The sequence below is a fragment of the Poecilia reticulata genome, linkage group LG17 (assembly GCF_000633615.1).
Source record: "Poecilia reticulata strain Guanapo linkage group LG17, Guppy_female_1.0+MT, whole genome shotgun sequence".
Lineage (NCBI taxonomy): Eukaryota > Metazoa > Chordata > Actinopteri > Cyprinodontiformes > Poeciliidae > Poecilia > Poecilia reticulata.
Window position 1 is genome coordinate 6,424,786 of NC_024347.1, and position 12,446 is coordinate 6,437,231.

The 12,446-nt window shown below is 40.1% G+C and overlaps 1 protein-coding gene across 1 annotated transcript; it reads right to left on the reverse strand.

Moving 5' to 3' along the window:
• Nucleotides 1–180: 180 nt before the first annotated feature.
• On the reverse strand, nt 181–8,585 carry gtf2b (general transcription factor IIB). The gene is made up of 7 exons (XM_008433353.2): nt 8,489–8,585; nt 6,910–7,022; nt 3,805–3,938; nt 2,536–2,682; nt 2,261–2,390; nt 1,373–1,654; nt 181–486 (listed from the first exon to the last, which is right to left on the reverse strand). Exons 1-7 carry the CDS (start codon nt 8,503–8,505, stop codon nt 353–355), a joined length of 957 nt encoding a protein of 318 aa, XP_008431575.1. The 5' UTR covers nt 8,506–8,585; the 3' UTR covers nt 181–352.
• Between the last annotated feature and the right edge of the window lie 3,861 nt (nt 8,586–12,446).

Genomic DNA, 12,446 nt, shown 5'->3' on the forward strand with positions numbered 1-12,446 from the left:
ATTTTTTTAATTACTTGAAACAATTCAAACAAAATAGAACCTGGCAAATTTTTCTACAAAACAAATGCTTTGTGTATACAATATGAAAAGAGCCTAAAATTGCAAAGCGTCAAGTTAACGTTTTCCTGCTTGGACATATATACATGGTACAGTATATACAGTCAAATGAAATACTGCAAGTACAGTCTGCAAGCTGTTTATTCAAGCTCTGGAATGTGTGTCTGCTGTATTCCTGTCACAGTGCCTCCATGAAGGCTGCTTGTTTTGAGCATGACCAAAGAATATTCAAACCCTAAACCAACAGAAAAATGTACAGCAGAGAAACTTCAGCAATGAGTAGGCGGAGTCTAGTTCACAGTTGAGGCAGTTTATCAACAGGCGTGTCAAACTTAAAGTCTGGAGGGAAAAGTTCTGCTGCGCGTGGGTAGATGAGTCGGTAGGACTGTCTGATGGTGACGTCGGCAACGCCAGCGATATCGCCGATTTCTGGGGGGGGAAACAAGCAAAAAACTTGAAGCATGTAGAAAATGTTGACATATTTAACAAACTATCACCATGTTATTAAAGGATAGTACGAGACAGATAATCTGAAAATAATCAAGCTCTTCCACCTCCTCCTTGAGTTTATCTTCAGAAATGGTGGACATGTTAACTAGCTTTAGCATTCTTGGCAAGATCTGTTACGAGGAGCTAGCTGTAGCACAGCAGAGTAAGGGAGTGATGAGCAGTGCTAAGCCCCGCCCCCTGGCTCTGATTGGCCGTTTATGAGAGCAGTGTATGTCTGCCGCTGGCAGCAGGAGCTAAATATCTGTTTCATATTATAATGTCAGTATCTCAGTATCACAACATAGTGACAATTTTAACAAATACGTAAAAAAAAAAACTTTTTATAGAAGTTATATGCTGCAGCCTTAAGGAAGGATTATCTGGTACATAACACATACATTTTTGTTCTTGTGGGGGGTTTTTTAGACAAAGTTCAGCTGATTCCACCAGGGCTCCACAGCGCCACCTCATGAGAGATTGTGTCATTTGAACATGTTGAATCTATAACTCTTCTGTAAAACTATAGACTAATTTCCCCAAAATGCTGCGTTTGTAGCTGCTCTAATGCCTGAATAAGACACCAATGTTTCCTCTGAATTGTGAATATATCTCATGTAACTGAAAACATCTGTCCCCGTCATGATTTTTAATGTCTTGAACAAACTTATTCATGTGTGACGTTCAATTAATTTCTTACTTAATGGAAACACCGCAATTGTGAAATTGTGTTTTTTCTACTTTAGTGGAATAGCGACAAAGTTTTGCGCACATTTGTGATGGAAACGCAGCTGGTGAGAGCCAGAAGTGTTTCCACAGAACCTCTCACCTTTCTGGGTCTTCTTCTCAGCGGAGGCCTGGGAGGCCATGTAGATGGCTGCAGCGGCCACCGAGATGGGGCTCCTGCCGGGCACCAGGTCCAGCTCCACCGCTTTCCTGGCGATGAAGGTGGCGGCCATTTGCACCTGCTTCGGCAGGCCCAGGTTGGAGCAGAAGCGGGACATGAAGTCTCCTGTGGTGATGAGGTCCACGCTGGTCTCCAGAGCCTTCAGGATCAGCTTGAAGCACCTGCCGATCTCCTTCTTTGAGATCCTGGAGACGGCGCAGATCTCTGGAAGAGACCACGTGATGATTTAGTACTGATTTAGTCTGTTTCTCAACTGTAAAGAAAATGACCTACATAAGATACATTCTTGGTTGAAAATGGGATTATTTGTTCCCATAACAGCAGCTTTCACAGTAAGGCTGGACAATAAATCAATAACCACATATATCACAATAGATATTATAGGTTATATGTCTGATAGAATATTCCATATATAGAAAATTCACTGAACTCTGATCCATCACTGAACAGCATTCTGGGGGATGTAGGCAGAGGAAAGGCCTTACACCTCAACCTCTCTCAGCTAAATAAGCAAGGCTGGTGGCATTAACTCGTTCACTCTTTGGTTGCCTAGCAACAACCTGTTGAGTAACTTATGCAGCAGCAGCTTCAGGTTTTCCCGCCATGTCTCATAACTGCTTAAATATAAAAAGAACAGGCTGGATTAAACTGGATTAAAGAGGAAACGTTGTGCCACCAGGTTGGCTGTATTTCAGATATGAAGCGCTTGTGTAGTGATACGTTTTTCATGCATATCAAGCAGCCATATTTCACTAAAAAGCCAAGAGAAAATCAGCTGTATTCTTACCAGATAGAGAAAACAAGTCTGACCTTTAAATGTCCTTGGTACGCCCTCTTGTCTGCAGGCGATGTAGAGGCAGGCTGAGGCGATGGCGTCGTTGGCTCGCCCCTTCAGACTCTTCTGCTCATAAACCTGCTTGAACAGGTTGTTCGTTCTGTCCTGAGAAGCCAAACGGAGCAGTTAAAGTAAAAATGTTCAACATGGAAACTTTGAAATGGATCAATGTGACGTTCAGGGCGAGAAGAAGACCGGTTCCGAACCAACCAACCGGGTTGAGGAATCCATCTCCTCTCTCTGAACTTACTACGATGTTTCTCGGCAGGTTGATGCGATCCGCCATGGTGCTGATCTCTTTGAAGGCGTTCAGCATGGCCCGGTCAGAGCTGCTCATGGTCCGCCGGTTCTGGTACTTTGAGTTGCCGAACTCGTCAAAGCTGGCCGCGCCCGTTCCCTGTGGAGGAAACGCTTTCAACATGTCAACAGAAACACGCGACTCACACGTCAGACCGCAGCGAGGAGATGACAGCTGACGGTCACTTGAGCCTCAACCAGGAGGAACCGTCAGGCAGAGAGAGGAGCGCACCGATCCAAACGCCTCAGCTGCTGGTTAGGATTTTGGCCAATATTGATTTTTTTTTTTGTGTGTCTAAAACGTCAGTAAATAAAGCAACAAAGTTGCTAAGTTGGCAACAGCGTGTTGACTATCGTTAACCATGCCTGGATTTTCAGACGTTTGTTTGGTTTTATTATTTTTGTCATTTGTCTTCTTATCTAAATGGTTATTTGGTATTTTGTATCAAATAACCATTTGTGTGTAATGTTTGTTTTGTATACACTAATTTGTGAATTATTAATGATTAAAAAAATCCTGACCTGCGAATTCTGACTTTGGCCAATAATGATTCTTTGTGTCGAAAAAGTCAGTAAATGAAGCAACAAAGTTGCTAACTTGGCATCAGTGGGTTGATTGTTGCTAATGGCGCCTGAACAGACGTGACATGGTGGGTGTGATTGGGACAGCGGCTAGTTTAACTTTGTTAGTGACTGTAAGATAAGACTGGAGTAATGAGAAGAATACTTTATTTTATTTACCAAATACAGCTAAGTTTAAGGGCCTGTAGTAGCAAAGCTTAAAAGACAAGTAATGTGAATAGAATGTTTACAGCATACAAAATTATTGGTTTTCATGGTGGACTGTAATTTGTATTTATTCGTTTTTCTTTGTAAAACCGCACACACAGATTCCACACCAACATAAACCCTGAAGCTGAATCTGCTTGTTAAAGAACCAGAATATCAAACCCTGGATTTGTCCTTTGCTTGGGGTTTGATCCGTGAACATTCTGCGATCACCACCTTAGTAATCCGAACCCCAGTCATGTGAACTGCACTGTAACAGATGGTGTCTGATTTGCAGACCTTTTCAGGCTCAGATAAAATCGGAGGATAAAATCGGTTTTCCATTAAAGTACGGGCTGATCTCCAAACACCCAAAGTGAAGGAAACTGGGCCGATTTCTCATTTCATCCGTAGTAACACTGTTAGAGACGCTTCTCTTTGGACTGCGGCTCACCCTGCTGATCATGGTGGTCAGGTCTCCTCCGTTGAGCAGGGGGTTCTGGGCGTCTCCCACTCTGGATGGATCTTTGAGAGCCTTCTCATTAGAAAACGTCCTCCACTCAGAGCCCACGTCGATCACACGGTCACCTGGAGACAGACAGCCTGCATCAACCAAACAGCTCAACAACAAAATACAGCATTCTGGGGAGAAAAAAAAACACAGTTTGTGTAAACAAGTTGCTCTTTCATCCAGTCTTACTTCCTGTTTAGTATCTCTAAACAAACCATCAGTAAAAAAAGCTAAAAGAGCTGTTAACCTTCAAAACCTAAAAAAAAAATCCTTTCACTTCTATTGGCCACAGCAGGAGCTTATTTAGTGGATGAAAACCCAACAAGGTTTCATTCCAATGCATCTAGAAATGAAGACGTCTCCGTCTGAAACGTGATACGGTGTGTGTCCAGATGCTGACCACTGCTCTCAGGACTGTCTATCCTGTTAAATTTGACAGGAAACTGAGTCTGTCAACAGACTGAAGCCAAATTCCAGAGAAGACGAAGATGATGATGATGATCCCACTGTTTGTCATATTCCATATCCCTGTGGGATAATTAGAGGATGGTGTAATATTCTGGATGCTGTTGCCTCATGCACACAGCCTGGTGTCAGACCAGATCTGTGATGATGTTCAGGTTTCATTCTAGTCGGATCGAGGTGAAGGTGAAGTCCATTTCAGAGTCCCAACACAGCAGCAGCGAGAAATTAAACCATCTAGAGACACCAGAGCCACATCAGACAGACCAGTCCAAACAGGTGATCGTTTCTCTTCAGGTGACTCAGAGAAACTAAAAGACTCGAATCCAGTTCAGCTGTGAGTCGCAGACTGGGAGTGGCAGTCATCATCTCCTCAGAGGCCTGCAGCAGAAATGCAAGCCAGAAGCTGATCTTTCATCCTCTCCCACCTGACCGATCCAGCACTGAGGGGCTCATTACCGGAGAACCCAGCGTTCCCAGCGGCTCCGAGATGTTTGGGCTGGATGTGCTACACTTCAGACCTCACCATGAACACAAAACGTTTATACTCTGAATAAAGCCATCAGCTGCAGAAAATGTCAACAATGACATTCTTCTTCTTTTTTTTTTTTTGTATGTTAAACTAATTCGAACATCTGTTTCAAAATGTGACATTTATCAAAAAGCAAAACAATCCAATATTACTGGAGAAAATGAAGGCGAAGCAAAAACATGAAGAATGTGTCAGCTCCCAGGACGCTGCGCCTCATCATGTCTGCTGCTTTTGGATATCAGTGGTTGTGATAAAGAGAAGTAAATTATAGTTGTGTTTATTAGAAATATGTCAAAATGTGCACAGGTCTCACTAGATATAAATATGTATTGTACATATGAAACAATCTGAACTTGTCTAAAACTCATGTTACAAAGTGAACTCGTGTATATTCATGTTAAGCCTCATCTTCATACGAATTCAAATAATATACATTGCAAATATATCATCATCCCAATTTCAGTGTTTGCATTGAAACTCACAAATCCAAAGTTTTAGGTCTTTATGCTTCGCATGTGCTTATGAAAACCGTAGCACTTTAAAACACTGCTGTTAGTTTATAAATCACTGAACGGCTTAACATCACAATACACTAAAGATCTGCTGTTGTCATAGCAACCTTCCAGTCTTCAGGGTCTGGTTCTGCTCTGCATCCAGAACCAGAACCAAACATAGAGAAGCAGCATTCAGCATCTACGAACCACACATCTGGAACAAACTTCCAGAAAACTGAAAAAGAGACGAAACACTGAGTTCCTTTAGATCCAGACTAAAAACGAACCATAAGAAATGAAACAATGACCAACATAGTGTATGATTTTGGTGATGGCACTCAACAAAATGTGATGTTTATTGGCTTTCATAACTGCTGACCATGTGATGTATTTATGATTTCTTTAAGTTTTTACCATGTAACATACTTTGCCATGTTGCTAAAATGTATTATACAAATACACTTGATTGACAAGCTGATGTATGAATGTGGACAGTTAATAATGCACTGTTGCAACTATTCTAACATATTTATTGTACACATTTAAAAATATATGCGAGTTCAATTATTAATGTCCCAAAACAGTTAGGATCTGTCTTATTTGCTCAGATGAGTTGCAGCTCAGAAATTGTAAAATGTCGCTAATTTGCAGTGGGAAATTCAGAACTTGTCAACACACTGTCATACAAAAGATTTAAAACACACCGCAGTGTGGCTGTCCTTCAGATCAGCTCCAGTCACCAAAAAGTTTGAACGGTGTTGCTTTGGAGTCGAGGTCTAAATGGTCATCCCGGCGTGCAGTCTTTCTCTTCCCAGTGCGTCAGAGCTCGCTATGAAGCCATGCAGCGATCGCTAGCAAAACTACTACTAACACTGCACACACCACGAACTCTAACTAACACTTAGAGTCTAAAAAACCCATCGAAACACTCTTAGTAAAATCCACAGCATCGCTGCGCCCTAGTCTCTTGCCAACCTCCCTCTACCCCCTCCGCTCTCTCCGCGTGTCTCCGTTCCACCTAGCAACAGACCGTCAACACATTTTCATTGGTTGTTACGAAATGTGGTACATTTAGACCCCACAAAATAAGGCGGAAATGATCAATCATATTTATGGCTTTATTTTGAAGTAAATAACCACAAAACCAATATAAAAACACCACTTTTATAAAGTCTGAAGTCCGTGCTGTCCAACAGAAAACTTGGTATGCAGTCCGTGTTATTAGGAAGCCTTATAAATGCGTCACATGCTTTTACGCCCCGTGGCGGGCAGCGACTGCACAGGGTTTTTAAGGTACGTGCGCTGATCCGCATCGTCAGCTACTGCAGCATCACACAGTGAACTTAGTCATAGTTCCTCTACAGTCTTCACATTTAATCAAAAATAATAGCTCCATGTAAGTTATTTCAAGCCTTTTGATGGATTATGATTTGCAATCCCATAACATTTCAAAAAGGTGAGTCATAATGACTGACGAAACACATAAACAAAGTGAGGTTTAAACTGACAGAAGAGATTTAGTGAAGGTGTATTCTCAACATTCGTCATGTAAATACTCACCAACAACAAGGCCACATTCAGGACAAATCATGTCGCCTGCTCTGTAGTCCTCCACCAGTAACGCATCAGGATGGTTGGGACAGTGAACTTTGGGTAAGGCCAGAGATTCTCCACTGCGAAAGCAAACAGTGAGACTGTTGACAAAGCCAGATGAAAGCAGGTCTGCTTCCTGTAGTAGGAACTGACATGAAGAATCAAAGAGATCCTCTGGCCCTTAACCTGGTCTTAACACCTCAGGTAACTGAGTTACCAATCACACCTGACTCCCACATACTGTGGTACGGTCGACTACAAGTTGCAATGATTGTTGCAGAGAGAGTCCCGACCATCACCGTATCTGTGAGCTGGTTTTATACGCAGCTTTTCTTTCAAAGCGGTTCCATTATGGTCTCCTCTGCATGAAGAACTTTGTTCCACAAGACTTGGTTTGTGTTCAGTCCGTTTTCCAAGTCCTGACAATAATTGTTCAGCAAGAAATACACAACACTATGTCTACCGGGAATTAAGTCAACATTTCTTTTTATAGCAAACTCAAAATGTCAGCTTTCACGGAGAAACTAACATTTAAAGATGATCAGTTAATCAATGCATTGATTAGCATAACCTGGCAGCATGCATCCTTACAGAACTGAATTAACTGTGCTGATATTGTAAGGCTGTTTTCTGTGCAGAATGTTATGAGCATTAAAAGACCAAATTATTGACACCAAATGAAAACCTGCGAAACAGAGAGCATGAAATCCCTTTTTACTGTCAGTATAATTTACAAATGGAAACTTTCCGTTATTTGTGTTTTACATTCACTCTCACTTCCCGTTTACACAGAGGACAGAGCATACCTTGAAGAGATCAGCTTAGGGGCCCGGCTTGTAAAGGGAGCAAAGCGGTAGAAGCAGACAGACTTAAACACAGTGGACGCTCAGAAGTGAATCCATAGGTAGATAATAACATGTCATTACAGCAAAGGTCAAGCTCGATCATAAACATGTCGATACGCTGAGTAGCAGCTTATCTGTCCTTAATTTGATATTTTTGCATCCAATTCAAGGAAATGAGAACCACGAGGTGATTTTTTTCAGGATATAATTTAACTAATTTCCAGCTGATAACATTAGCTGGTGTCACGTGGCAGTCAAACTACGGCGGTATTGACTGTACGAACAATAAGAAGCCTTGAGTTGTTGACAATAGCCTGCTTGTTTACAGATGTCTTGATTGTATAGTGTAATCGGAATCCATAGACAGCTTAAACCTTTTATTTCATTTTAATTTAATTTAATAAAACACCTTAAAACAGGAGAAAGTAGATTTTTATAAGCAGAATAATGTGAGCGCAGCGGCGACACAACAACGAATTCTGGCAGCATCTACTGACGACCCCGCGAGCTAACTAGCTGTCACCAAGCACAATAGACCCAACAAATCTAACGGTAGTGAAAGGAGCGACTTATTCGTAGAACGAGCATAATACTTTATTCCTATTCCAAAGCTAACAGTGTATATGTTCACCACAGGCCATCTTGAAAGCGTTTATGAAAAAAACAAAACCGCTACATAGTTGGAAAAAGTGGTTACGCACCGACTCGTTGACGCCATGTTACTCTTCGCTCTTTCCTTTAGTCAAAGAGGCGAAGGGACGGCGCACCTATATTTATAAGCTGTTCCCGTCACGTGGCAGTTAAACTACGGCGAGTCAAAGAGAACAAATTCCATTTTGTTTTTCTTGACACGCCGCTATTAAAACTTGCCTACGAGAGCAAATAATCCCTGTAATTTTATAATAATTGAGTAGGAATTTGACAACTAATTTGAACATTTGCTTATTCAGAATTAATATATAGTATTTTTTTAGACACTGCCCATGGAGACAAGCTATCCATTATGCATTATTACCAAGATTTTTTTGATTTCCTAAATGAAATCAAAATGTGCTTTTTTTTTAGCACATTTCATTTTTACTCTTACTTTATGCAGTTAATTGTCTTGTGGTGCTGCTACTAAATTGGAACATCGTGTTGATAGTGGCATGGAATGAGACTGCTTGTGTTCGAATCAGTATATATTGGATACAGATTGAATGGAATGGACTGTATGGAATTGAATGGAATAATTTTTGATTTTATTGGACTGGGTATGACTAAATGTGATTTGATTTGTTGTTTTTTTTGTGTCTTGGTGACATAGAAACAAAATGAAATTAACCAAATACTATTCTATTATATAAAAATTCACAGGTTTTGTTCTTTAAATATTTATAGTGTACTTTTTTACAGTTTGATCTGTAATTTTCTGACATCTACACTGCAAAAAGACCCCAGATGTCTGAAAACCTCTGTCAGATGCTGGCAGTCTTTCTCGCTGATTCTTTTAACAGAACAAAGCCAGACCTCGTTAATCATGACTTGCAGCTTAAATTGCCATACAGGCAGACAAGTCGAAAACATGCAACGCTGCAGCATTGCATGTTCCTCCATTCATGTTCCAAATTCTTATTTGGAATTTCTTACCCAAATAAGAAATTCTTCAAAAATGTAAACACTATTTTCTTTTTTCCTTCAAGTAAAAATAAAAATAGAATAGCCATCTGTGTCTGTTTGTGCCCATGACTCAGTGCCAGTCTGTGACTCTACGGTTCCTTCATTCCTCTGACCTGGTTGGAAAATCACTAATCCCAACACAAGTCAACCATTTATTAAATTGCTTCCATCCTTCTTTTCCTTTCTAACTTCAAAATAACAAAGACATTTTAACTGATTTATCAACATGACGCAATACTTGTTTTGTGCATAAAGACGACAGCAGGTGGCGCCATACTATAACAGATTTGTGTAGATGCACCCTTATTTAATCCCCGCCCTGAGCCAAATTCTGTGGTTTGGAAAAAGCTCAAGTAATACAATGCTTAGCAAAATTGTTCACTACCTTAGATTTTTTTTTCTTTTTTTTTTTACATTTGTCATATCACAGCCGCAAACTTTTCCCCATTTTGTTAGTATTTTATGTGATTGACCAACACAACATAGGGGATAATCTTGAAGTGGAAGAAAAATAAAATATAGCTTTCAATTTTTTTTACCAGACAAATCTGAGTTAATACTTTGCAGAACAATGTTTGCTGCAGTTACAGCTGAAAGTGTTTTGGGATATTCCTTTACCAATTTGGCACGTCTGACTGAAATCCTGCCAATTCTTCTTTAAAAATTGGTCAACCTAACTCAGATTAAATGGAGTACAATGCATCCAAATTCTTGCAAGATGCTTTAAATTTAAGTCTGAACTTTGACTGGGCCACTAATCTGTGAAAACACTGTAATCTGACCCATTTTACTGTACCCATCTTTACTGGCATTGCCTGCTAGAAGGTTAACTTTTCCACAATCTCTCAATTTTTTTCTGTTAACTCTGTGTCACTGTCGCTGCAGAAGAAAAGTGTCCCCAACTTCTGCATTTTATTCAGGTACATCAGAGCAAAGAGGTCAAGGTTACAAATGTACAGTACACTTTTCAAAATAGTACTTGTGAAAACTTAGCAAAACTATGTAATATTTTCCTTCTACTTCACAATGATGAGTAATTTGGTGCACAAAAAATTCCCCCCAAAACTATTTCTAAGTCTGTTCTTGTTACATAACAAAATAAATATAATAAAAAGGTTGAAGGGACATAAACACTTTTGCAAGGCCTTTATATTTGGCATTCAAATTAAAGTTCGGAAATGTGAATGGATGTTCTTAAAAACCAGACTTTCCAGGAATGTTGCCAAAGCAAAACGTGCTGGACATACATGCCTGTGCAAACATCAGTGGTGAGAATGCCTTCAAGTCACAACAAGACAAAAGAGACCCGCCAGCTAAGCATACCTGCAAGAACAGCTTCCTGGTTTTAGGAAGCTGTTCTTGCAGGTCTCTGCAACATAAATTCTTTACTCTGTCAGAACGTTTTAGAAATGCTCAAAAAGCAAAAGTGTGTGAGAGTGGGATCTGTGGGTTTTTCTGCGCAAACAGAAAATTGTAGCAGCTGCCATGTTTGTTTAGGGCTGTTGTTGGTTTGTGCTTTCTGATGAGCAGCTAAAGAACTGCAAGTGTCTATATCGTGTGAGAATGTCTGTGTGTTACTTCCTGTTCCCCTCACCCCAAGTTTCTTCTTTCTTATGCTTCTACCTGGGTGGTCTGATTGCCAACACACTCATCTGGCTGCCAGCAGTTCTGGGGCTTTGGAAATGTCTGTGTCCTAAAAAGGAAACCCATAATGGTTTAACCTCTACCTCACTGTTTGAAGAAAAAAACCAAATGATTACATTTTTTACTTCTTCATCTGGTTCACCCCACCAATCACGTGTCTCGCCACAGTCCCCATAAAGCCGTGGCCCACAGGCCTGGTCCCTCACTGTCCTGCATGTTGTGGATGTTTCCCTGACGACACACACCTTAATGGAATGAATGGGTGGCTATCAGACTTCTGCTGCACTTGATAACATGCCTAGGAACTAATGCAATCATTTATTTATTGCTTTATTCGTTTTGAGTCATATAAAAAAGAACATGCATATTGCACCCCTTAATAAGTAAAAACAAAACAAAGAAAAACATCCACTTACACAGAAATATGTACAGTAATGTTAATAGATCGAGAACAAGACATTGTCTGAGTCAATAAAATTATGTTTTATATAATAATACTGTATTTATACATAAACAAGAATGCATTTAGCTTGAAAACAAGTGGTAAGAAAACCACTGTGATTTGAAATTTAGCAATTTATATTATGTACACTTTTGTTTTTCAGAAAGTACTTTTGTGTTAGAACCACTGATGTCACTCTAAAGCAGGGGTGTCAAACTCCAGTCCTCAAGGGCCACCCTGCTTTTTAGATGTGCCACAGGTACAAAACACTGGAATGATATGATTTAATTACCTCCTTCTTGTGTAGATAAGTTCTCCAGCGCCTTGCTAATGACCTAATTATAGGTGTGGTGCAGCAGAGTCACATCTAAAAGTTGCAGGGCAGTGGCCCTCCAGGGCCTTTAGTTTGACACCTGCGCTCTAAAGTCATTACCAAATTTATTTTTAATTACATACTATACATCATTTATTAACTATATAACTGCAAAAAATATATATCTGTATATTTGACAGTGATAAACAGTAAAATTGTGGCAGGAAAGATCTGTAAACAATAAAACAATTTAAAATGGACGATTTGATGTTGTTGTAAATGAATGAATCAGTGAAAACAGTTGTGGTGGTGGTGGTACTGGCATCTCCAGAGGTCATTAGGTAAGAGACATGGTGCACCCTGGATAGGCTGCTGCTCCATCTCAGAATCAAAATAACGCTAAGGCTAAAATATTTGGCACAGAAACACATTTCTCAGTTTTTGTGCTGTATTTATTCTTTAAGCCATCAGTCTGCAGCATTGCTGGTATACTTCTGGTGCAAGAAGATGTGGTGCAATATGTTGCTGACAGATTAGAGAGCCAATGTGAGGAAAAATTTGAAACTTAGATGCAACACTTCTTGAATTTACATGTTTTTGT

What these genes read in the sequence shown, in the direction of transcription:
- gtf2b (XM_008433353.2), bottom strand. An exon ending in TGAATGTGGCCTTGTTGTTG is followed by an intron (nt 3,939 to 6,909) that starts GTGAGTATTTAC and finishes GTCTGTCTCCAG; the next exon opens with GTGACCGTGTGATCGACGTG. An exon ending in ACCTGCCGAGAAACATCGTA is followed by an intron (nt 2,391 to 2,535) that starts GTAAGTTCAGAG and finishes TTGGCTTCTCAG; the next exon opens with GACAGAACGAACAACCTGTT.